Genomic DNA, 24,860 nt, shown 5'->3' on the forward strand with positions numbered 1-24,860 from the left:
AACACCATAATATTACATAATTATTGAGTAATTATAGATATTAGCTCAATTAATGTCTCATTTTTACCGTACCAGCAGACACAGGTACAGCGGTGATCAATCCTAGCGTAATGAACAGGTCGTAGGTCAGAGCAATACTGAAGTTACCAAGCATGTTTGCAACTATCGAATAAAAACAAAATGTAACCTTAATATCTATCTCAAACTCTTATTTCTGATATATCCAGAATACCTCAATGTTAGGAAACATACCAATTCTTCGAATTATTACATAAAAAGGTATGAATAATAATGTTTGAATAAAGAATCGCGAAATAAGATTACTCGTGATCACTTAATCGGGATAGAACACGAGCTTTTTTTAAGTTTTGCGAAACCGTAGAGACAATCATACTACATCAATTATGAGTAAAACGAAGAATCTATATTTATAATAATTTCTCTATGAAACAAATTCAGTATCTTGTAGCGCTTTTGCAAATTGTATTTCTTATAAATAAGACTATATACCGTGATCAACATGAGTTTAAGTACCGAGAATGCACGTTTTTTAGAGATATTCATCTATAATATTCATATATGAAGGACTGAAAATAACTGTTTAGACAGAGACTTTTAAATACGTATGAGTCGTTATAAACGTTTCATGTACTTTGGTTCTAAAACATATAAGAAATATATTATTAGAATCTTATTTTTTTAACATTTCATTTTCGAACATTTACAACTTTGGAATCGACATTTTCAAAGTTACTGTGAAACACTTCTTATGATAATCGCAAATCAGTTAATGCCAAATTTCTTAAACATATTTTTAACAATAATTAAATTGGAACATTTAGATCTGTGAAACGTATTTCAAAATTTTCATTAACTACAAAATCTTCTTGAATGGTCATACTTAAAACGATTAATAACTCATATTAATTACACTTATTTGCAAATGAATCACATATAAAAGCTTGATATAAAGGATAAAAGATAATCCAAAAAATACTAATATATTAATAAAACGCAAACGATTTTTGCGGACGGGACGATCGCGTTGCGTGTACCAAATTTGTATAAGCATTGTTTATGGGCTGTTAGTTATTAATTATTTTTGGAAGCAAAGGATTAGAAGAAATACTAATGAAATAGCTGTCGATATGCTGTAATGAATTTTAATGAGTAGACAGGTATAATGTTTAATCTACGATTTTTCTTAGAAAACGTCGTGCAGGATGGTCCACGTCTTCAAATGTCATAATTTTCTGTACAACTTGCACGAGGCAAATTGCTACCCATATCCCTGTGCACACCGGTGCTTAGGCTGACCTATTTTCAGTTATGTAAGGAGGATTTTTCGCACACAGGGATATTTCGGCTAATTTTTAATTGTCAATAACTAAAAACAATACTGAAAACACAATTTTTTTATTCTTGATTTTCATCTTATTGTAGCTTCAAGAGTCACCCCTTAAATTGTTTCACACCTGTAGCCGAACATAATGTATACAGGATGGTTGGTAACTGGTGGTACAAGCGAAAGGGGGTGATGCTACGCGAAAAAAAAAGTCGAAAATATAGAATAAAAATTTTTCGTTCGAGGCTTTGTTTTCGAGAAAATCGACTTTGAATTTTCGCTCGGTACGCGTGCATTTTATCACGTCTCGTTATAACGGATCTCACTGTAGATTTTTAAAAAAATTAAACAAAAAAATTTTATTCTATATTTTCGACTTTTTTCGCGTATAATCACCCCCTTTCCGCTTGTACCACCAGTTACCAACCGCCCTGTATATATTTACAATAACATAAGATAGGTTGGTTTAAATATAGATAAAGAACTATAGAATAAGAACGATTATATAAAAAACAGATCTTTTGTATTCTCCAAGGGAAAGTAACAAAGCATTACTATTTATTCTATTTAATACTATATTACTATACTATTTAAGTTTCTCCTTAACAGTTTTTGTCTCTTACCAAATTCGAGATACAAGATATAACCCACCCCAATTGCATGATATACCCTGTATAATCACTGTATCTTGCTTGTATGTAGTGCTCAATCAGTGGCGAAATTTAAACAAATGTTCGCAAGTATGTAAAAATATTTATGTTGCAAAATCATAAAAGGTTTATTTTATTATGATACGAAGAATTCATATAATCAAACCTATATCTTGATTTGGTGGTGTATTCTGGATAGAAGTTTAAGATTAAAATTAGTAAAGATACTAACCTAAGTGCAAAATGCTTGCTGAAAGTAATGCCGTCCATGGCAATCGTCCCCAGTGTATGCTTTCTGCTCCCGAAAAGTAAAGAGCCAAACAAATTGGCCATAACAACGCCGCATTACACAATCCAATAAGAGAAAAGAATAAAGACATTTGACCAAATGTTGTTTCTCCTATGACTTTCTTAAACAGCACCTAGTTTAACATTATATTTCCTTCCTCATATGTTCCACCGAATTATTTTCAGCGTTTGTTTAGAATGTATATTGTCAAATTATAAATTAGATGTAACTGATATTGTCCAAAATTATCGATCTCTTAATATTAACTTTTACCTTGTAAACTGCCGAACCAGCTGCTGCCGATGTTGCCAGAACAACGCCACCTAACGTTGGACTTCCAGTAATGCCATCCATGTACGCTAAAAGTGCAATTCCAGTATTGCATAAAATCACTGCTACTATCTGCAATATTCATAATTGTCACATAACAATTTCATCAACAGTGTTAGTTTTATTAGACAATTAATAGTTACAGATTGCAGACAATGTTTATGAAAACATCTACTAACCCTTACTCCAACAAATTGCTCATGAAGGATCACCCATGATAACAAATATACACAAGATACGTTGGTTGCGAAAAGTGCCATTACATCGGTAGCTAGTAGTATCCTGAGCGAATAAATATACATATAGTTTGTAACTACCCAGAGACCACAAAAAAGACTACATCTGATCAAAAAACGACCACCGGTAAATCCTTTGTCGCGGAAACCTCGTAAACTCTCTGCAATTATTTCAGATGGAGTATTACATTTGATTCTTGCAGATTGGCAAATGAAGTAAACTGGGAAGTAAAGAATTTCCCAATTCGTACAAAACCAGGTTGTGAAGAATGGAGCATTGTATGAAGCTGTCTGAAAAGATATAGATAAAAATTTCATGGTAACGTCGTATCGAAAAAATTAGTTACTATAATTCCTAAATTGCTAGAAAATAAATGCGCAACCAATATTTGTATACTATAATTATCATTTTATTCATACTTTACTCAAAAAATATGTACTGCAATTCACAAACATTTTCTGCCAATTTATAATATGGTACCCACTCAACATTTTTGTTTACTTCTGAATACTCGTAGATCTATACAAGAAAATATATTCGTACATTTTACGTACGTACAGTAGTAACAATAATGTAGATATAAATTCTATATCAGATCGGATAAACGATCAAATATGTATAGATTTAATTGATGAGCAATTGAAAAAACATGCTATTCGCATTATACCAAAAAAAAATTGGATTTTTAGCAGAACATTATACCCACCTACAATAAGACTGTACAAAATTATTTTTGTTCAGAGAATACAAAAACTCTGGATTCGCTCATCGGGTTACCAAATCTGAATATTTTTTTTTCTTTTTTTTATTTGGATGTATTTTACAATCAATTCTCATTGAGAATTATAAGTAAATTATTTTAGCGTGGTACTATAACGTGAATAATAAGTGATTATCGTATGTTTGATTTTAGCTGAATCTAATGTTTAAATCTAGAGGGTAATGTCTTTTTAGCCTGCGGATCTGATCCGTCGTGTCAAGTAATTGAGTAACTAGTGCGTTTTGGTGGTTGTTAATTCTTGTGTTATATCTATTACTAAATTTGGATATTTCTTCTTTAACTGTAAATATCTTAAGATCGCGATGTATTGTTTCGTTGGTAACATACCAAGGTGCATCTATTAACACTAGGTTTACGGGCGTTTCGTATATACCTACCTCTACGAGCACCGGTCAAATTGACGGGTAAACGAAAATACACATTTTTCTTTAAAAAATCGATTTATTCAAATTAAATCTGAAAGGAACAATATTAGGCTTCAGGTTTAAATAAATTATTGATAAATAAAAAGTCTTTTTTTTAAATTACCACTAAAAAAAATAACAAGAACATTAACACTAGGTTTGCGGGACCCGCCAATTTAACGGATTTCGCGAAATGAAATATCTCAAAAACCATAGCATTAATTTTGACCATTTTGCATTTTCCGAAATATGTAACAGGTTTATAAGTAATAGCCAGGCTTGTTATAAGCCATATGAAAATATTTCGATAGATGAGCAATTATTTCCAACGAAAGCCCGGTGCAGATTTACACAATATATGTCGAATAAGTCCCATAAATTTGGCATTAAATTTTGGTTAGCAGTTGACGTCCAAACAAAGTATATTTTGAATGGTTTTCCTTATATGGGGAAAGATGAAACTCGATGCTCAATACCGTTGAGCGAGTTTGTAACACTAAAATTAGCCGAACCATATTTGCAACGAGGCAGAAATATAACGACAGACAATTTCTTTGCAAGCATCCCGCTAGCTAAAAAATTTCTAGCACGAAAAACAACTTTGGTTGGGACCATCCGGTCGAATAAAAGAGAACTGGCAAAACCAGCAAAGGAAAAAAAGGACAAGATGACTTTGTTTTCCTCAGATTTATATAAATCAGAAAATTGCACACTTATACTGTGTATAAAAGTAAACCTAAAGTAAAAATCCTCTTAAGCACCAAACATACAGATGTACAAATAGAAGATAATTATAAACGTGTTCCAGAAGCCATTGCTTTTTACAATAAAACAAAGTTTGGTGTGGACATCGGTGACCAAATGGCACGCAAATATAGTGTGAAAGCAGAGAGTTTCCGATGGCCCCTTCAAGTCTTTTTCAATATTTTGGATTTGGCAGCGATAAACGGGTGGATATTATATAAACAGTGCACCAGACCGAAATTATTCAGAAAGGAATTCATATTTTGTTTAGCCGAGGAATTAGCTGGAGAAAACGAGGAGAACATTTGCCAAAGATCAGACGCTTCATTTCTGTCACCTTCAAAGTCAGAAGTGCGAAAAAGTTGCCAAGTGGGTTATTGCAAAAAATATAGAAGTAATAATTATTGTATATATTGCAAAAAGATCGTATGCAAAAAATGCACGAACAACATTCAGTATATTTGCAAAAAATGTACTCAATGGATATATTTACCCTGTACCGTTAATGTTATTGTTATTTTTTTAGTGATAATTTAAAAAAAGACTTTATTTATCAATAATTTATTTAAATGTGAAGCCTAATATTGTTTCTTTTAGACTTAATTTGAATAAATCGATTTTTTAGAGAAAAATGTGTATTTTCGTTTACCCGTCAATTTGACGGGTCCCATAGAGATAGGTATACTACATACAGATTTCAAAGATTAGAAAGCCTAGAAAAAAATAATTTTGTGTATAAATTCTTTAGATGAAATGATTAATTTACGATGTAAAATGGTTAAAATTGGTGCTATGGTTTTTGAGATATTTCATTTCGAAGTTCGAAATCCGTCAAATTGACGGGTCCCGTAAACCTAGTGTTAAGGATCTTAGAGGTTTTGATTGGAATCATTGAAGAATTTCTATGTTAGAATTACTCGCTGTTCCACGTAGTTGGATCCTACAGTTCCAAACAGGTTTTAATATAGCTTTATATTGCATTATTTCACTCTGTACGATTAAGTTGGAACGCCTGTCAATGAGCCAGTAGAATTTTTTTAATTTTAATTTAAGTTGCTTGGATTTATCTAAGATGTGTCGTTTCTGTGTCATTCCTCTGTCCAGAATCATGCCCAGATATCTGGCTGAATCTTTATTTGGAATTAGAACATTATTTATGGTCACCTATGGGCAGGATTGTTTTCGCAGCGTGAAGGTTGTATGACTGGATTTATTTTCATTTATTTTGAAGCGTCATTTGTGGAACCACTTCTCCATAGAGTCGAGATTGTGCTGGAGAGTTGAGGAGGCAATTATCGGGTCTGAGTGGGATGCCAATAAAGCTGTATCATCAGCAAATGTCGCTGTGGTTATCTCTGTTAAAGTTGGTAAATTGGCAGTGTAGATGGTGAACAACAGAGGTCCGAGGACACTGCCTTTGGGTATGCCAGCTTCTATTGGAAATGTTGCGGTTATAGCGTATTTAATCATAAACAGCCTATTGGTTAGATATGATTTTAAGATGAAGTACTAGGTGTATGATAGGATTTTCTTTAGTTTAAACAAAAGTCCTTCATGCTACATTTTTCCGAACGCCTACTGAATGTCCAGGAATACCGCAGAGCAATATTTTTTCTTTTTTAAATCTTGACTGATTTTATGTGTTAAACGATGAATTTGCTCTATCGTAGAACGTTGCTTCCGAAAACCGAATTGATGATTTGGCATTGTTTTCAAATCCTCTAAGAGTGGAAGGAGTCGCTTCGTTAGCATCTTCTCAAATAGTTTGGACAAAGAAGGTAGAAGACTAATTGGGCGATAAGAGCTAGTTTCGCGTATTGGTTTTCCAGATTTAGGGATAAGAGTAATTAATGATATTTTCCAAGATATAGGATAGTATTAAAGGAGAAGAATTGCATTAAAAATAGAAGTGATGAGTGCAATCCCTTTTATGGTAAGCTCTTTAATAGCTTTATTATTTATCAGATCATGCCCCGATGCTTTCCTGGGATTTAGACGATGGATTAATTAGACTTCCAGAGATGAGAAAGGCTCAATAGGAGGAAGCATCTGCAAGAGTGAGTGCAAGTATTCAGCTATTTCCGCTGCAATAGTGGAGGAATACGGTTTGGAAACATCAGTTAAGTGGCTTGCAAACAAGTTGGCTTTTTGTACAGGGCTACGCGCCCATCCTCCTTGCGGATAGCGAATTGAAGGGATTATTTGCGGAGGACGAGTGAGTTTCCTGGATGCCTTCCATAGTAAATAGTTGGAGTCAGCTGTGGGAGACAGATAAGTAAGATATTTTTGAAAACAGTCGTTTTTATAATTTTTAAAGATTTTAGTTAATTTTCTCGTTGCATTATTTAGGTTACGTTTGTCGTCAGGTGTTCTATGACTTTGCCATGCTCTTCTAAGTCTGCGTTTTTCTACGATTCTTTTTATTAAATAATGGGGGTATTCATGTTTATTAACAAAACTCTTAGTAGGGGTAGAAGAACGGATTGCGTTTATTATGCTGGTGTTTAAATATTCCGTGGCTGCATCTATATCTTCATTTGTTTTAGGGGTATTAAGGCTAATGTTGAACGATTGAAGACTTCCCTAAAGAACTGCCAGTTTGTGAGTTGGTCATGAATAATGTCACTAGATTGATCTTCAATAATTGTTGAGTTAATTGTTGCTATAACGGATGAATGATCTGAAGAGAGTTCCACAGAAGAGTTGATTTGAACATATCTTGGTGAGATGTTTTTAGTTATAAAAAAATATGCGGGGGCGTCGTTCGGTCCCAAGTGATGTACGGGGCCCCGATATGGGCGGACAATCTGATGGCGAGTCGTCGCAACACCTTGCTCCTCAAGAGGCTGCACAGGGTAACCGCCATCAGGATCGTCAGGGGATACCGAACGGTGTCCCACGCGTCAGCGACCGTTCTGGCCGCGTCTCTCCCGTGAAAGCTTCGAGCACTGGCGCTCAAGAGAAGATACACCCACATGAGAGTATAGGATCCGAGAGAGGACTCGACCGAGCAGGCGGTCCCAAAGGACCTAGGAACCACCGAGGAGGACGCGTGGGACCAGTGGCGATCTCAGCTGATCAACGAGGGAGGCGAACATCGAGGCGCGGAGGCGGTCCTCTCAAACTAGGAGACATGGAGAAGCCGCCGCGGCCTCCCGCTCACCTACAGGATGACTCAGGTACACACGGGACACAGCGTGTTCGGCGAGTACCTGAGGAAAATCGGACAGAAGACGACGGACATCTGTCACCACTGCGGGGATGGCAGGAACACGGCGCAGCACACGCTGGAGTTTTGTCCGGCGTGGGAACTGTCCCGCTACATCCTGGGGCACGTCATAGGCGAAAAATTGACCCCCTCGATGATCGTAGAAGCGATGTTGAGCGGGTCACAGGAATATGAGGCTGTCCGCCTCTTCTGCGAGCGAGTTATGCTCGCAAAGGAGCGAGCAGAAAGGGAGAGAAAAAAAAACTCTCACCCTTGCAGGATAACGCGATGGAGAGGAATGACGGTCAAGCGGCCTGGAGCCGCTTTGTCGCTGTCCCAATGAACCACGACTAGAAGGGGGATAGCGCTAGGGGCAATGCCCCCCCCCCCTAATGCCAAATTCAACAGTCAGAGAATTATTAGGACTGGCTCGAACAAGAGGACGCGGGAAGGAGGTGCAACAGAAAATAATTCATAAGAGGTTCATACGCGTGGATGGTCATCCTGGAGTTTTAGTTGGTAAGAGACTGACACTACTCTGCTATTACCGATTATTAGCAGCGGCGAAGTGTTCATGAGGATTTCTCCACGTGCAAAAGAAAAAGTTATAAAAAAATCTAATAAATCAGGTAGTTTGTTAGTGTCAGTGGGTCAGTAAGTGGGTTCGTTTGTACTGAGGTAATTAAGTCTGCTGGCGTTTATGCATTTCAAAAAATGTTTGCCTCTTACTGTGGTAATTCTGCTGCCCCAATACGTATGTTTAGCGTTATAGTCTCCTCCAGCTATGAATCTATTGCCCAAGTCTTCGAGGAAGTTATCGAAGTCTTCTTTGGAAATACAATGTCTAGGAGGACAGTATACTGCTGACGTGGTGATTGGACCATGCCAGTCTTCTATCGCTAGATTTGTAGCTTGGGGATAGTCCTTCTGGAATGATGGGAGCTCATAGTGTTTTATGCTGGTCTTGATGATAATTTCAGTGCCGCCGTGAGCCTTCCCACTGGGATGTTGAATATGATAAAAAGTTATAACCGTTTATTTTCAGATAATTTTTATCGAAGAAGAGTTTTAAAACTTGTTGTTTTAAGAAGAGTTCTAGTTCATATTTATGCTGAGCTAGACCGTTGGCATTCCAAAGAGCTATGCGTATTGGTTTCATTTTACGTCGGAGTGTGTTAATTTGTCCACGATGATTGTAAGCAATGATAGCAAGTTATTGATTTGCTCTGTTTGTTTCACGATTAATTTTTCAAGCCTATTGAAGTTATCCGTGTTTCGTGAACTGGAAACACTATTTTGTGAATGATCACTATAGATTTTCGGTCTGCTTTGATTTTCTTGAACTATCTGTGCGTAGGAGGTTGGAGGAGTAGTGAATTTTTGTGGAATAAGTACTTTATTGGTTAGGTCCTTAATTCTGGGTTTAGGGTACTTATTTTTGTACAAGGCCTTGTAGGCTGTGCAACCTTTATAGTTCACAGGATGCTCTCCTTGACAGAGGATGAAGGAGTTTCTGAAGATTTAATGCACTGATCTGTGGAGTGAAGACCTGCACATTTAACGCAGCGGTAATTGTGGTTACAATATTTCTGTGTGTGACCATACCTTTGGCACCTTTTATATTAAACTATCTCTTTTTTTATAAAAAGTGGTTCAATTTTTACTACAGAATTCATTAAACGATTGATGTTATAGACTTCTTTATTATTTGGCTTTTGCTTTAAATCAATAAAGAATAAGGATAGCGGGTTTTTTGTGATACTATGTCTTATATTGCTAATGTTGGCTACTTTAGTGGCCATGATTTAAGAGTTCAAACTTCAATTCATCTAAGATAGCTGAGTGGTGGATGTTGAGAAGTGCCACACGAAAAGATTTTTCTTGTTTCAATTGATATGTGTGGAAATTTGCGTTCAGGGTTTTTAGTAACTCTGTTAGTTTTCTATAGGAATCTGGATTAGCCGGCAAAATTTTTACCTGATTATCTTTTATTTTAAGTTTGTAATCCTCTTTGTTAACATCTTTCTCGATAGACTTTATCATTGTTTGTATGTCGATGACATCATCAATGAAGATTGATAGGGGAGGAGGATCTTATTGCGTACGTTGATTTGTTGATGTTTCAACTACGTCCATAGAATCCTCTGTAGTTTCTAATATTACGAATCTGTTATACATAGTAACATGACTTGTTGACGATTCGTTCCGACTAGTGTTCACATTTTTTTTGACTATATCTAGCTTACGTGTTTTGCTGTTGTTTCTGAGATTTGAAAGATGGGACAGATTATCCTTTTGCCACGGAAGAGGTAGAACAGTGCAGTTATAGTTTTGTTCATGAGAGCCTGATCGAATTACTTGGACCATCTTCGAGCTAGTTAATTCAAATCGAAATAACTTGTCGAGAGGCTATGATTTGGATTGAAGATTATAAGTTTCGGATTTTCCACGAGTAAGTTTAGTAAATACTTGCTTTATTTCTGTTTCAATTCACTTTAAACGGAAGGTGGTCATTTATTGTATTGTAAACTTAACTGAGCACTAGACATATGTCTGCACGCTTCGGCAGTCGACGACAGAATGAAAATCTAAATATAATAGGAAATGTGTGAGCAGATTTAGCCAGATGTAGTTATGGAGGAAGAAAGCAGTATAGGGGTCCATGGCCGTAAAGAAAGTTCCAAGGTGGAAGCGCATATGTTAGCCGCATGGCGTGCGAAACGACGTCCGAGGCCAGGACGTCGTAGAAGAATAAACCCTGAAGAAAACTTTCCCTTCCGAAGACCCCGACGCATATAAAAAAGGAAACCTGGAGAAGCTCAATGTTCGACCGTTTACGGAGAGACGCGATCGCGAGGAAGCGCGCCAACGAGAGTCGTAAATTCCCGTTACGATTTGCTAATCAACGCCACGAAATGATCGATTCCCTATTTCGGCTAGGATAATAGAGATGGTTGAATTGATGCTAACACTTTGTTAACAAATTAAAATATACACTTTATTTCTAACAGCTTCAAATATGACAAGTTTGCGAATGTATCGCGTGTACAAAGATTTGTGATCGCAAATTAAGATGTTGACTGGTCAAAAAAAGTAAAGCAATTCAAACTTCTGTGACGATGATGCCTCGGAAGAAAACTGGTGTATCTAAGGGCACGAGACAAGCGGATTCGTTGATGACAATTTTTCGTTAGGAAACGGACATCTCTGCTAATTAGCTTAGCTACAAGATTGGTAAGTGTGCTAGCCGCCCCCGAGAGAAAGTTGCTAGTGGGAGGCATCATATGTGGAAAAACCCAGACTTCCCGTACTTTCCTGGAGTAGACAATAAATTTAAGGAATACTTCAAATTAAAAAGACATTTGTGTAGTACCAGGGAAAAGGGCCTAAGAAACATCGAGTTAACCATGGACAATGTCGCGAGAGCCGAGGCGCTGTTGGGTCTATTAATGTGTCCTCAGTCTTTTCAAGTGCATAGTTTCGTTGAAAAGACCTACGTGACCCTGGCCACGAGCGTCTGCGGAACACGTGTGTGGTGGGCCTAGCAAAAGACAAAAGAGATGCTACAACGGCCAGAATGCGAGTTGAGAAGCGCAGTGTGAGTTGAGAGGTCACAGAATGTGAATCGAGAAGTCAGAGAGTGCGAGTGGAGGAGCGGGATAGTATGATAATAAGACGTACGACGATAATGTAATCGGTCCTTTTGTTATTGAGTATCGCTTATTAAACTAAACTTAACTCTAAATATAACATCATTACTTGTCCTTACTCTAAGATCCATAACTCTAAGATTTGTTTAGTCTGAAGGACCTTAACTAGAAAACTGTAGAGATGTATGGTGGGTCCTTAAGCTTATTGAGTGTATGCAATAAAGATTTTTAGACATCTGGCGGCCATCTTGTCCGAGGAACAGAGTCCGCTTTGTGTAGCAGACCACGGGACATAACACTCAAATCACTCAGATCACTTCGTTCAATTCAGTCAGTCAGTTTAGTTCGATCAGTATCGACATCGCATGAGCTCAACGTGCATCACGTTACGTATTCCGACCTAAAACCACGCGCACTAGTCATCTAAATAAACATTGTTGAAGTTAAACACCGAGTGCTTTAATAACACCCTACACGTCCTCCACCTCAAATTGGTGACCCCGACGTGATCAGAAGTGAGAAGAGGTGCACGTGTAGCGCAACTTAAACAGTGTTTCCGCGAGTCAAGAGTCTTGGAAGTGACTAGCACCAACGGGGCTAAGCAAGCGACGAACATGAACGACAGAGTAGACACGGTCAGTATATCGCTCCGTATACTGCAGTTCTTGATGCTGGAATCACAGTTCGAGACTATCCGCATTACCAACGACAAGGCAAAATTCCACACCACCGCCGTGGATCTTATCGAACGGTATATACAGCTAGTCGAGGACATACTGTTCTACCCGCCGGAGAGAGGGCGGACCGCGCAAATAAGTGCCATTCTCCCTGTAACTGGATCCAGAGAAACGCGAGCAGACATCCACGAACGCGGCGTATGACAACGGTGTGACATCAATCCATATCAGAGACCAAGGCCACACACCGCGGGTACGATGACAACCAGATATCTTCGCATTCTTAGCGCGTACTCTCAATAGTCTTAGGGACCCACCATCAATCTGGGCATTTTCATAATTAAGGTCCTTCAGACCAAACAAGATTCTTTTATTTCAAGTGTCCTTTACATTTATTGTTTACCACGGGAAGATACGGGAAACTTGGTTTTTCTCACTTTCGGCATCTTCCGTTAGCAACATTCTCTCGAGAGCGGCTAAAATCCGTCCTAGTCCACCAACCTTCTTATGATCCAATCGAAAGCAATGTTTATTGCCCTCACTTTTCTAGCCAAAATTGTCCTTAACGAATCAGCTCATCTCGTGTCCTTAGACACATCCATTACTAGCTTTCCTCCGCCACATCATCGTCACTAAGCTTCACTTATTCTCTATCTTTAGAATAGTCAACATCTCTTTACCGAGTTTCTACCCTTAGACCAGTCGCGTACTTAAGTTATACATACGCATCAGTGTAATTAAGTTCTACATAAAGTTGTTGGAGTGGATTGTGATTTATAATAGTCAATTCAATAGTCAAATTGAAAAGATATTCCATAATAATAAAACTGTTGAATTGTTATAAAATAAAAATATGAAAATGGTTTATTAAAAAAATTATTTATAATGTAAAACTTTAAAGCATTCTATACATAGCTGAGGTTGGTCGGGACAATTTGGACAATAAGTTGTTGTTTTCTTCAAATTCTTTTGTGCCTTTATTCGGTTCATTCGATGTCTTTTATTTGCATGTGGCAGCACTCAACAGCAAATACCACCACTCGACACTAACTAGGACCGGACGACGATAGCGCAGTGGTGTTAGCGCCTTAGGTTACAAACGTTTGGGACCCGGGTTCGAATCCCGGCGCCCGTAGTCCGACTTTTCTTCTATGGCACATAAATGAGAAGAAAGCAGCAGTAGCTTATAGCGACGTCTACATCTTCAGCCAGCAGCTACAAGTATCACGGATAACAACTACACCTCAAATTGGTGACCCTGACGTGATCGACAGCGAAAAGAAGTGTAACTGTGTGATAGCGCTACCCGAGACTTCGATCATCACGAATCTAGGACTTGTGGCAATCTGGATCTATCGCTACGACGCACACGGAACGGCCCTTCCTCTTCAGCAAAACTCGACGCCTCACCGCCGACCCACGCAAGCAGGTGACTGGACACGAAACGATGACCAAGCCAGGAGTGATGTAGCTATTGCAAAGTTCATGGGCATCACCACCAGCACTTCATACTAAAAAGAGGAACAGAGGCCTACGACCGTACGCGGAACGCTCCGCACCGTACCGACAGGTATCCACCGCCACATCGAAGACAACGCGCAACATCTACACGGGCTTGACAACAATCGGCTGACGCTTTACCACGCAAAGAAGAAACGTTATCACTGGTAAGGGGGTACTGTGGCGGCACTCAACAGCAAATACCACCACTCGACACTAACTAGGACCGGACGACGGTAGCGCAATGGTGTTAGCGCCTTAGATTACGAATGTTCGGGACCCGAGTTCGAATCCCGGCGCCCGTAGTCCGATTTTTCTTCCATGGCACATAAATGAGAAGAAAGCAGCAGTAGCTTATAGCGACGTCTACATCTTCAGCCAGCAGCTACAAGTATCACGAACAACTACACCTCATGCATAACATAGTTTGCATGCGCGTCTAATGCTTCTTCCGGAATCATTTTTCCGAACGGCAATATTATGCTGACTCCGTCGAAAACAAGGGTTTTTTGTATTTTCAGACAACCCTAATAATTTTGCAACTAATAATTGTCTAACTATTCTAATATTTATATTTTTTCTTGTTGCAATTTTGTAATTCGTTGAAGCGTTTACAAGAGAAATTCCCAGAAGGAATTGAATGCCAAGTTTTCTGTACCATTTGATTCCTTTTCTAATTGTGGTGGCAAAGAAACCATTTAGTCGGAATAATCTATACCACACTTTCCTTCATTATATTCAACAGCAGCTAGTGGTTTTAATGTTGCGAACAAGTGAAACGAAAGATCAGTCTTGAGACCACCACTTGAGCGACTCGCATTACTAAAATATCGGTGGGAGCACCTAGTGGAGAACGCTTGGTACTGCTGTACGCGTGGCCTAACGGAGATTTCGTTGAAAACACGCGTGGCAGTCAACGTGTTAATGGAAGTTATTTCACTTACACTAGTTTTAAGAAATTGTAGCGGCGCTCGACAGTAACAACTTTCCAACAGTTTCTATCCCGTGGCTCGCTACACAAAGACCCTATTCTGCGGACAACATGATTGCTAGATGTCGATACATCCTCACAGAATATTTTCAGCTAGCCTAAGGACCCGCTATAAATATTTATAAATTATAATAAATATTTATAAATATTTATTTAGCTAAGATTTTCCAGACGAACAAATAGTCTTTGTCTTAAGAGTCCCTAAATCTACCACTTACTACGAGAAGATACGGGAAATTTGCTTTTCTCAAATACGATGCTTCCCGTTAGCAACTTTCTCTAAAGGGCGGTTAGCATCCTTCTCCAACCACGAACACAGAAATTAACTAATTAACAGCAACGTCCATTTCCCTCACTTTCCTCAACGAATCCGATGATCTCGTATCCTTAGACACACCCCATCATAGTCTTCCTCTGCAGCATCATCGTGACGGAAAGTCAGTCGTTAGACGCCCGTTCGAGTCGATAGTTGGTAGTTAGCAATAATAATTGATCCGAGTTTCTCGACATCTTAAGCAATTGTCACGTAAAATAAAAAAAAGGAAATCTCAGATATAAAGAAAAATAAAATATAAAAAAAAATAAAAAGAGAATTTATTTTTGAACACTTGGTTTACACTAATTACGATTTGGTTCTGAACTCCAGCCATAACTTTCCAAGACTGAAGCTCTTACAATTTGACTTTCGATCGGATCTGTTTCTTTTTTCTTTGTCACCCCTCAATATCCCCACTATCCTCCAGTTTGTTAGGCGTCCGCGACCGTTGCCACTGTAACGTCAATTCACATCAGAGATCAGACCACACACCGCGGACAGGATGGCACCGAGATTTTTTTTTTTATTTATTTGTTGAAATTACAATCAATTCTCGCGTTGAGAATTTTCAGTAATTTTTCTGGCGTGGCGCAGTGACATGGCTGATTATTTATAATAAGTTAATACTTATTATAGATAAGTATAATTTATAAGTATTATAAGTAAGTGAATGTGCTTAATTTGGATAACTAAATGAATCTAGCGTTTAGGTCTAGCGGGTACTGCCTCTTCAGCCTGCGAATCTGATCCGTCGTATCAAGTAGTCCGGTGATTAGGGGGTTTCGGTGTTTGTTGACTCTTTTGCTATATCTGTCGCTATATTTTGCTATTTCCTCTTTGACTGTGGGTATCTTGAGGTCGCGATGGATTGCTTCGTTGGTGACATACCAAGGTGCATCTATTAAGGATCTTAGCGTTTTCGATTGGAAGCGTTGAAGTATTTCAATGTTGGAGTTACTTGCTGTTCCCCATAGTTGGATTCCGTAGGTCCAGACGGGTTTTATTACGGTCTTGTAGAGGGTAATTTTTTTATTCTGTATGTTTAGTTTGGAGCGTCGGCCCGTGAGCCAATAGAATTTTTTTAGTTTGTCCTTTAGTTGCTTCGTTTTATCTGAGATGTGTTTCTTCCACGTTAGTCTCCTGTCCAGGGTCACGCCCAGGTATCGGACTGTGTCCCTGCTAGGAACTATTGCATTGTTGATGGTGACGTGGGGGCAGGTTTGTTTTCGGAGCGTGGAGGTTACATATGAGGATTTCTTTTCGTTAATTTTGAAGCCCCATTTGTGAAACCACTTTTCCATGGAGTCGAGACTTCGGTGGAGAGTGAAAGAGGCAATTACCGGGTCTGCGTGGGTAGCTAATAGCGCCGTGTCGTCTGCAAATGTCGCTATTGTTATCTCGTTTGATATAGGTAAGTCGGCAGTGTAGATCGAGTACAATAGGGGTCCGAAGACACTACCTTGGGGTATGCAGGATTCTATTGGGAATGTTGCGGAAGTGGCGTCTAGGCATTTAACCATGAATTGTCTATTGGTTAGGTAGGATTTTAGGATGGAGTAGTAGGGGTGAGGTAGGATCTTTTTAAGCTTGTATAGTAGCCCTTGATGCCATACTTTGTCGAATACCTGTTGGATGTCTAGGAAAACCGCTGAGCAATATTTTTTCTTTTCGGGTGTTTGGCTGATCGTATGAGTTATGCGGTGGATTTGCTCTACTGTTGAGTGATGTTTTCGGAAGCCGAATTGGTGATCTGGGAGTGTTCGTGAGCATCTTCTCGAATAGTTTGGACAGGGTAGGTAAAAGACTGATTGGGCGATAGGAGCTGGTTTCGTATATCGGTTTACCGGGTTTAGGGATGAGGGTAATCAAAGAGATTTTCCAGGCCTCAGGATAGTGTTCCAGGCGAAGGATAGCATTAAAAATCGATGTGATGAGTGCTATCCCTTTTATGGGAAGTTCCTTGATTGCTTTATTGCCTATTAGGTCGTGCCCTGCTGCTTTCTTGGGATTTAGGCGACTAATTGTTTCTATAGTCTCTGCAGAAGTGAGGGGTTCGATAGGAGGGGACATTTGGAAGGGGGGTGTGCAAGTATTCAGTAACGTCCGCGGCAGCTTTGGGGGAATGGGGTTTGAATACTTTAGACAAGTATTTAGCAAACAGGTCGGCTTCTTCTATAGAGCTTCGCGCCCATCCACCTTGCGGACGGCGGATTGGTGGGATTATTTGTGGGGGGCGTGTGAGTTTCCTGGAGGCCTTCCATAGTGAGTAGTTAGAGTCGGCTGTGGGAGATAAGCTGGCGAGGTATTTTTGGAAACAGTCGTTTTTATAATTTTTTATGGTTTTGGATAGCTTTCTAGTTGCGTTGTTTAGTTTGCGTTTGTCATCCGGTGTTCTATGGGTCTGCCATACTCTTCTTAGTCTACGTTTTTCTGCTATTTTTTTTAGTATGTATTGGGGATATTCTTGTTTGCTGATAGACGTCTTTGTCGGTGTGGAGAGGCGGATGGCGTTTATTATGCTCGTGTTTAAGTATTCCGTGGCTGCTTCGATTCCTTCCTTAGTTTTTAGTGAAGTTAAGGCTGAAGTTGAGTGTGTAAAGACTTCTCTAAAAGCTGCCAGTTGGTGTGTTCGTTGTATTAGGTGTATTCTCGATGATTGTTGAACTGACTGTTGCTATCACGGGGGAATGATCGGAGGAGAGATCAGCCGAGGAGTTGATCTGGACGTGTCTTGATGAGATATTTTTAGTTACGAAGAAGTCGAGAAGGTCGGGTATTTTGTTGGTGTCATTGGGCCAGTATGTGGGTTCGTATGTGGTGAAGTAGTTGAGGTTGTTGTTTATTATGCTGTTTAAGAGGTTTTTGCCTCTTGCTGTAACCAGTCTGCTGCCCCATTGGGTGTGCTTGGCGTTATATCTCCTCCAGCTATGAATCTATTGCCCAGGGTGTCCACGAAGTTATCAAAGTCTTCTTTGGCGATGGAGTGTCTGGGAGGGCAGTATACTGCTGAAGTGGTGATTGTGCCATGACAGTCTTCTATTGCTACATTTGTTGCTTGGAGGTAGTCTTTCTGGAATGATGGAAGTTCGTAGTGCTTAATACTTGTTTTGATTATGATTCCGGTGCCACCGTGGACCTTTCCGCTGGGGTGTTGGGTATGGTAGAATTTATAACCATTTATTTTCAGATAGTTTTTGTCGGTGAAGTGGGTTTCCGATACGAGCATTACGTCAATTTGCTGGTGTTTTAGGAAGAGTTCTAGTTCAAGTTTGTGTTGCGCTAGACCGTTGGCGTTCCAAAGAGCTATGCGCCTTGGTTTTATTTTGCGTCGGGGCGTATTAATTTATCCATGATGAGTGTTACTAGCGATAGCAAATTATTTATTTGCTCTGATTGTTTCTCTATTAGCTTTTCAAGCCTAGAGAAGTTGTCTGTGTTAGGTGAGTTGGGGACACTATTTTGGGAAAGATCCCTTTGGCTATTCGGGTTATTTTGGATGCCTTGTACTGCTTGGGCATAGGAGGTTGAGGTGGTGATGAATTTGGTAGGACTAGGTGTTTGGTTGGTTGAGGGGATTGGGGTAGTCGTGAATTTCGGCGGGCTGGGTGTTTGGTTGGTTACCTCTTTTGCTCTGAGTTTAGGGTACCTGTTTGTGTATAGAGTTTTATAGGCTGAGCAGCCTTTGTAGTTGGCAGGATGGTCCCCTTGACAGTGGATGCATTTCGCTGGGGTTTCCGGTGATTTGGCGCACTGGTCAGTGAAGTGAGTGCCTGCACAGTTAACGCAGCGAAAAATATGGTTGCAGTATTTCTGCGTATGACCGTACCTTTGGCACCTTTTGCATTGCACTATTTCTTTTTTCACAAGCGGTGGTTCGAATTTTACTATCGCATTCATTAGGCAACTGATATTGTAGATTTCCTTATTGTTCGGCTTTTGTTTTATGTCTATGAAAAATAAGGATAACGGGTCTTTCGAGACTCTATGCTTTATATTACTTACGTTGATGACTTCGTGGCCGAGTTTTGAGAGTTCGTATTTGAGTTCGTCTATGTCTGCTGAGTAGTGGATGTTTCGTAGGACCACCCGGAAAGGCCTTTCCTGTTTGAGTTGGTAGGTGTGGAAGTTGGAGTTCAGAGTCCTAAGTATCTTGGTGAGTTTTCTGTAAGCTTCTGGGTTCCTCGGCAGTATTTTTACTTTATTGTTATTTATCTTTAGGTTGTAGTCCTCCTTGGAGATATCTCTCTCTAAGGACTTGATCATTGTCTGTATATCGATGACGTCGTCCACAAATATTGGTGGGGGAGGGGGGATTCTCTGTGATTGTTGGTTTGGTGGCGGGTCTGCGATTTCCATGGCGTCGTTAGTGGATTGCAATACGGCGAACCTGTTGTGGGTGTTTATTTGTATCGTTGATTGTTCGTTCCGGGTGTCGATCGTGTCTGGTTTTGATGTTTCTATTTTCCGTTTCTTTGTAATATTAGCGTCGTTGGTGCGGAGAGTTCTGCTACACTTCTGCCACGGAGGAGGTAGCGCGGGGTAGTTGCGAGTTTGCTCCGGAGAGCCTGGTCGCGATTGCTAGGCCATCATCGAGCTAGTCAATTCAAAATGAATAACTAGTCGTGAGGCTATGAGGCTAATATTCGGGTTGGGGTTAGGTGCGTGGGATTTTCTTCTCCCTAAATGGTAGGAAACACTTGGCTGTGTTCACTTTCGACGGTTGGACGACACGTGTTGTTTTCGGACTACACTGGGCACTGGAGACACGTCTGCACGCTTCGGCACTCCACAGCGAACTGAGGATGGCATCGAGATGTCTGCAGATTCTTGGTGCGCATCCTCAATAGTCTTAAGTACCCACCAGGGGCCTTGGCATTTTCATAGTTAAGGTCCTTCGGACCAAGCGAGTATTTCCTGTCTTAGATTTCCCTTTACGTTTATTGTCTACCACGTGTTAGCTTAGAAAGTTGGTTTTCTTCACATCTGGTATGTTCCGTTAGCAACTTTCTCGCGAGGGCGGCTCGCGAACCCTTCCTGGTTCACCAACCGTCTTATTATCCAATCGGAGACGGTGTCTACTGCCCTCACTTCCTTAACCAAAACTGTCATCAACAAATCCTTACGTGTCCTTAGACACACCCACCCCTAGCTTTCCTCAGACACAGTATCGTCAGTAAGACTTCACTTATTCTGTATCCTTAGAATAGTCAACATATCTTTACCGGTCTCTACTCTTATAACAGTCGCGTACTTAACGTATCAGTGTAACTAAGTCTTACATAACGTGGTTGGAGTGAATTGTGATTTATGTTAATTCAGTGTGTATTCCGTTGTGATTGCTGAATTCGTAATAAAGTTTAATTAAAACAAAATTAATAGGTGTGTTACGACTCGGCTATTTTATTTCATCAACCAACCCCAAAAATTACGTGACACCACACACGCCTTCTTCTAGAACATTCTGCGGAAGGACCGTTGGGATATCGATGGCTCATTAGGCACTTCGGCGATATACATTGTCGCCGAGTGCTGCCACATCTTTATCTCCATCATCAATCCATCGGATTTTAAGTGTGCCGGTCGTGACACATACGCCGTAAAGACATAAACAAATACAAGTTTCCACTTTCATTTTTTTGTTTTACTAGAATGAGGGAATAGCCTAAACCATGTCTAAACTAAACGCACCATGTGCCGTCCCGAAACTCAGTTTTCGTGGATTCATTATCAGACTATTCTTACACATTTAATATTACTTTAATATTACTTTAATATTACTAATATTAATAATTAATATTAGTAATAATATTACTTATATTACCTTTAATATTACTAATGTATCTAATTCTGGCTTATCATAATGCATTAATTTACTATTTGTTTCATAGAAACTTTATTTTAAGATGAACCATATTCAAAAATGTAAAAAGAGTGATTTGAAGATAGGATATACTTACATGTTGATGACGCCCTGTAATAGATGAGTTAGAAAACGATGAATAATTAGGAGTTTCGTATTTGTAAAAATACAAATATCTGATACAATGTGTCGCACCGACCCAACTTGCTGTGACACATATTGTGACGCACACTCCAAAATATATCTGAAATCATAACATACCAACATCTTGAAAAGTAATTAATAGATATATTTTTCAAATTCTACGAGCCATAAAAATCCATGTTCAATTTATGTATAAAATTAATCAAAACGATTTTTTTTGTCATTCTTGTAAGTTTTATAATTCCGTAACATGTAGGAGAACGAACAAAAAAGAATGAAAGTGCTTATCAGTCAGGATAGAAGAAATAAATAAGCAGTCAACATGTTTCCAAAAAGTAACAAAGGAATTGTAACAATATATAAAGCGCTATAAAAGTAATATTATTATAATATAATAATAATATTATATGATATAATATTAACATGATTATTGATTATGGAAGAATAAGCTAAAGCTAAAATTTTAGAATAAACTTCTGTTATATGAAGATCCATACTAAAGTTTTCTGACAGTATAGTAAAAGTGACTTTAACCACTGTAAGAAAATGGTATAAACAAATGAAATGATAGATTGTTATTTTTAAACTGAAAGGAGCAGCATAAAAGATTTGTTCATTTTTAAAAAGTGAGATTGCTTCAATCATATACATACATCCAACATTTCCTGTTTTCTTCTGTTATTACAGACAAATAAATAAATATTAGAAATCAATAGACCTTTTTTGCAGATTCGGCGCAACAAGATGCGTAACAAGTGGATAAGGAGTTGGGCCTTTGTTGATAAGTAACTGGTGGTACTGTCACATGAGGCTGAACTTGAGTTTGATTTGTATTGTGCCCTTGATTATCTGCACTTCCTCCAGAACCAACTCCGCTTCTAGTTGTTTCCAAAGAACGACAACTCGGTACAGAATCACCACAGCCACCACTAACGCTACATCCTTGTTGCTGTTCACAACCTACACATTTATATCAAATAATTATAATTGAAATAAAATTCTTTTCAAGGACGCTTACAATTCAAGTAACAAACATCATGTAAACCAGTCTTATTATAGTTACACTGAATTTATAATTTGATATTATAAGTATGTGTGACGCGAGATATAAATTCTTTAAAATTTACATTATACTATCTATAATATTTATTATATTGTGACTGAGTAAAACATTTTTTTTTAATTTTAAATGACAATCGTTGTTGGTTTTCACGAAATTTTGTGTTCACGAAATTAGATAGTTCTTCCAAAAATATTTCATGTAAGGGACATACGCAAATGATTTTGTTACGAGCATCATATCGTTATTCTACACTTTTGGAGCAGCGAAGATCTACAAAAACAATAGGTACAAAATTGATCTTGATCTTCAATTGAAGGTCAAATTTGGAGGAAGGAAAACGAGATCGATGTTAATGAAGTCGACACTGATGTACGTGGTAGTGAAAAAAGTCGATTAATCTTTTTTCAAAATTCAGAGATTCATCCGTTACGGGTTTCCTACGTACTCGCGTAAATACAGGCCAGTTGGAAGTACAATTAATTGATCCTAACATGACCGTACAAGGAATCCTAATAGACTTCGCGAGGAAGAGCACAGAATAGTACGTGAGAGAATCAGCGAATTAATCAGAGCCAAAAATCATAAGGCCTAGTGATTCACCGTTCGCGAGTCCTATGTTACTCGCGAAGACGAACGACGGTTCAGGTAGATTGAGTGTAGATTTTCGAGAACTAAATAAAAATGCGGTCGCGGATCGGTGTCCTTTGCCGCTTATTGCGGATCAAATCGCGAGATTGCAAAAGCGAGATATTTTATTAGTCTGAACATGGCCAGCGGGTTTCTCCAAATCCCTATTCATCTTAATTTTAGGAAATATACAGCGTAGGTTACCCTCGATGGACAATTTTCACAATAAGTTGTTGTTCTCTTCAAATCCTTTTGTGCCTTTGTTCGGCCCATTGGACGTCTTTTATTTGCATAGCATGGTTGCGTGCGCGTCTAGTGTTTCTTTCGGAATCGGTTTTTCCGAACGGCGATATTGCGCTGACTCTATCGAAAATAAGGATTTTGCATTTTTGACAACTCTAATGATTTTGCGACTAATACTTGTCTAAATGTTTTAAGGTTTATGTTCTTCCTTGCTGCAATTTTGTAAACCATCAAGGCGTTTACCAGAGAAATCCTCAGAAGGAGTCGCATGCTAGGTCTTCTGTACCATTTGATCCTTTTTCTAATATTGGTGACGTAAGGAACCATTTGGTCGGAATAATCTGTACCACACGTTCCTTCGTTATGTTCAACAACAGTTAGTGGTTTTAATGCGGCGAACTAACGAAACGAGAGATCATTTTTGAGATTCCCTTGAAAACACGCGTAGCAGCCAACGTGCCATTCGTACGTTGTTGTTTATTTTGATGAGGTTCTGGTAATTGCCGACTCCATGGATCAAGCTTTGGCAAGATTGTACACCGCGTTAAATACACTCGTAAACGCCGGATTTTCTTCTAATTTTTCTAAATGCTCGTTCCCAAACATATCGGTACTCTATTTGGGACATGTAATTCATGGTAGAGAGGTTCGCCCCAGCCCGGGCGGGATGCAGGCCTTGAGTTCTTTACCTAAACCAACGACCGTCGCACAGTATAGACAGTTCATGGGTTTAGTTCCTTACGTCCGAGAATTCGTCTCTAAATTTTCATAGGTAACGAAGCCTCTATGCACACTTACTTCCGGTAACAAAAACGAACTTGGACAGATAACGCGAGAGGATGAGGCGAGGGTTAGTTTCTGTCCTAACGGATGCTTTGGTGTTGATGATGTTTGCCCCTAATTACTCGATAGGGTTACATACCGACGCTGATTTGGATGTATATGGGGTTACTTTAATGCATAAGGTTGACGGTGAAAATAGAGTGGTAGGATATTATAGTAAAGGACCTAGCCCTACGGAATCTAGGTATTTTTCATATGAACTAGAGACGTTAGCAGTTGTTACACGCTGTTAAACATTGTCGCCGCTATTTACATGGACGAGAATTTCTTGTTGTTACTGATTGTAATTCCTTGAAGGCATCTAGTAACGGGGTGAATTTAAATGACCGGGCTTATAGGTGGTGGGCTTACTTACAAACTTTTACTTTCGACATTATGTATCAAGGAGGTAAACGAAAGGCCCACGTAGGTTTCTTCTCGCGAAACCCCGTAGACTTGGATCACCGTACGATCAACAAAGTCGTAGAGAAGGAAATCAATCCGACCGAAATCCCCGAAGATTGGCTATTAGCGGTACAACATCGCGAACTCCGAATTTCTGAGATCGTCAGTAAAGTGCAGAACGAGGAGCTCACGGAACATATTGCGAATACGTATGAATTACGGTCCGGTAGTCTTCATCGCAAAATACAGAGAAAAGGCAGAACCCTCTGCTTGCCATTGTCTCCAAAGGTTTTAGGTGGTTCGTTATTAACCATGTGCAACAGTCAATTATGCACTTAGGTTGAGATAAAACGCTCGAGAAACTATACGAGCATTACTGGCTCGAAAGAATGGCGAATCGGCAGTGTCCATACTCGTAGTATCAGGCCGTATCTTCGTTATAACACAACGATGGCCAACTCCAAGGGAGGTCTATCAAACGCCCACAACCCTGTTCCTGACTCTTCTCCGACATATATATATAATAATGTATCTGGCATATCTACATGCAATAATAGATGCTATTTTTTCTATA

General features: G+C 39.1%; 1 protein-coding gene across 4 annotated transcripts in view; it reads right to left on the reverse strand.

Moving 5' to 3' along the window:
• The window catches only part of LOC117239261 (putative thiamine transporter SLC35F3), a 49,846-nt gene that overhangs the window by 19,220 nt on the left and 5,766 nt on the right, over positions 1 to 24,860 (reverse strand). For all 4 annotated transcript variants that reach the window (XM_033504711.1, XM_033504712.1, XM_033504710.1 and 1 more), the window contains exons 3-8: positions 21,845 to 22,086; positions 21,080 to 21,226; positions 2,794 to 3,141; positions 2,558 to 2,686; positions 2,228 to 2,417; positions 73 to 162 (exon numbers count right to left, since the gene is read on the reverse strand). In XM_033504711.1, the coding sequence (XP_033360602.1) occupies positions 73 to 162; positions 2,228 to 2,417; positions 2,558 to 2,686; positions 2,794 to 3,141; positions 21,080 to 21,226; positions 21,845 to 22,086 (1,146 nt within the window). The remainder of the gene's footprint in view (positions 1 to 72; positions 163 to 2,227; positions 2,418 to 2,557; positions 2,687 to 2,793; positions 3,142 to 21,079; positions 21,227 to 21,844; positions 22,087 to 24,860) is intronic.

This window comes from Bombus vosnesenskii, unplaced genomic scaffold, assembly GCF_011952255.1.
Source record: "Bombus vosnesenskii isolate JDL3184/JDL3185 unplaced genomic scaffold, Bvos_JDL3184-5_v1.1 scf7180000013913, whole genome shotgun sequence".
Taxonomy (NCBI): domain Eukaryota; kingdom Metazoa; phylum Arthropoda; class Insecta; order Hymenoptera; family Apidae; genus Bombus; species Bombus vosnesenskii.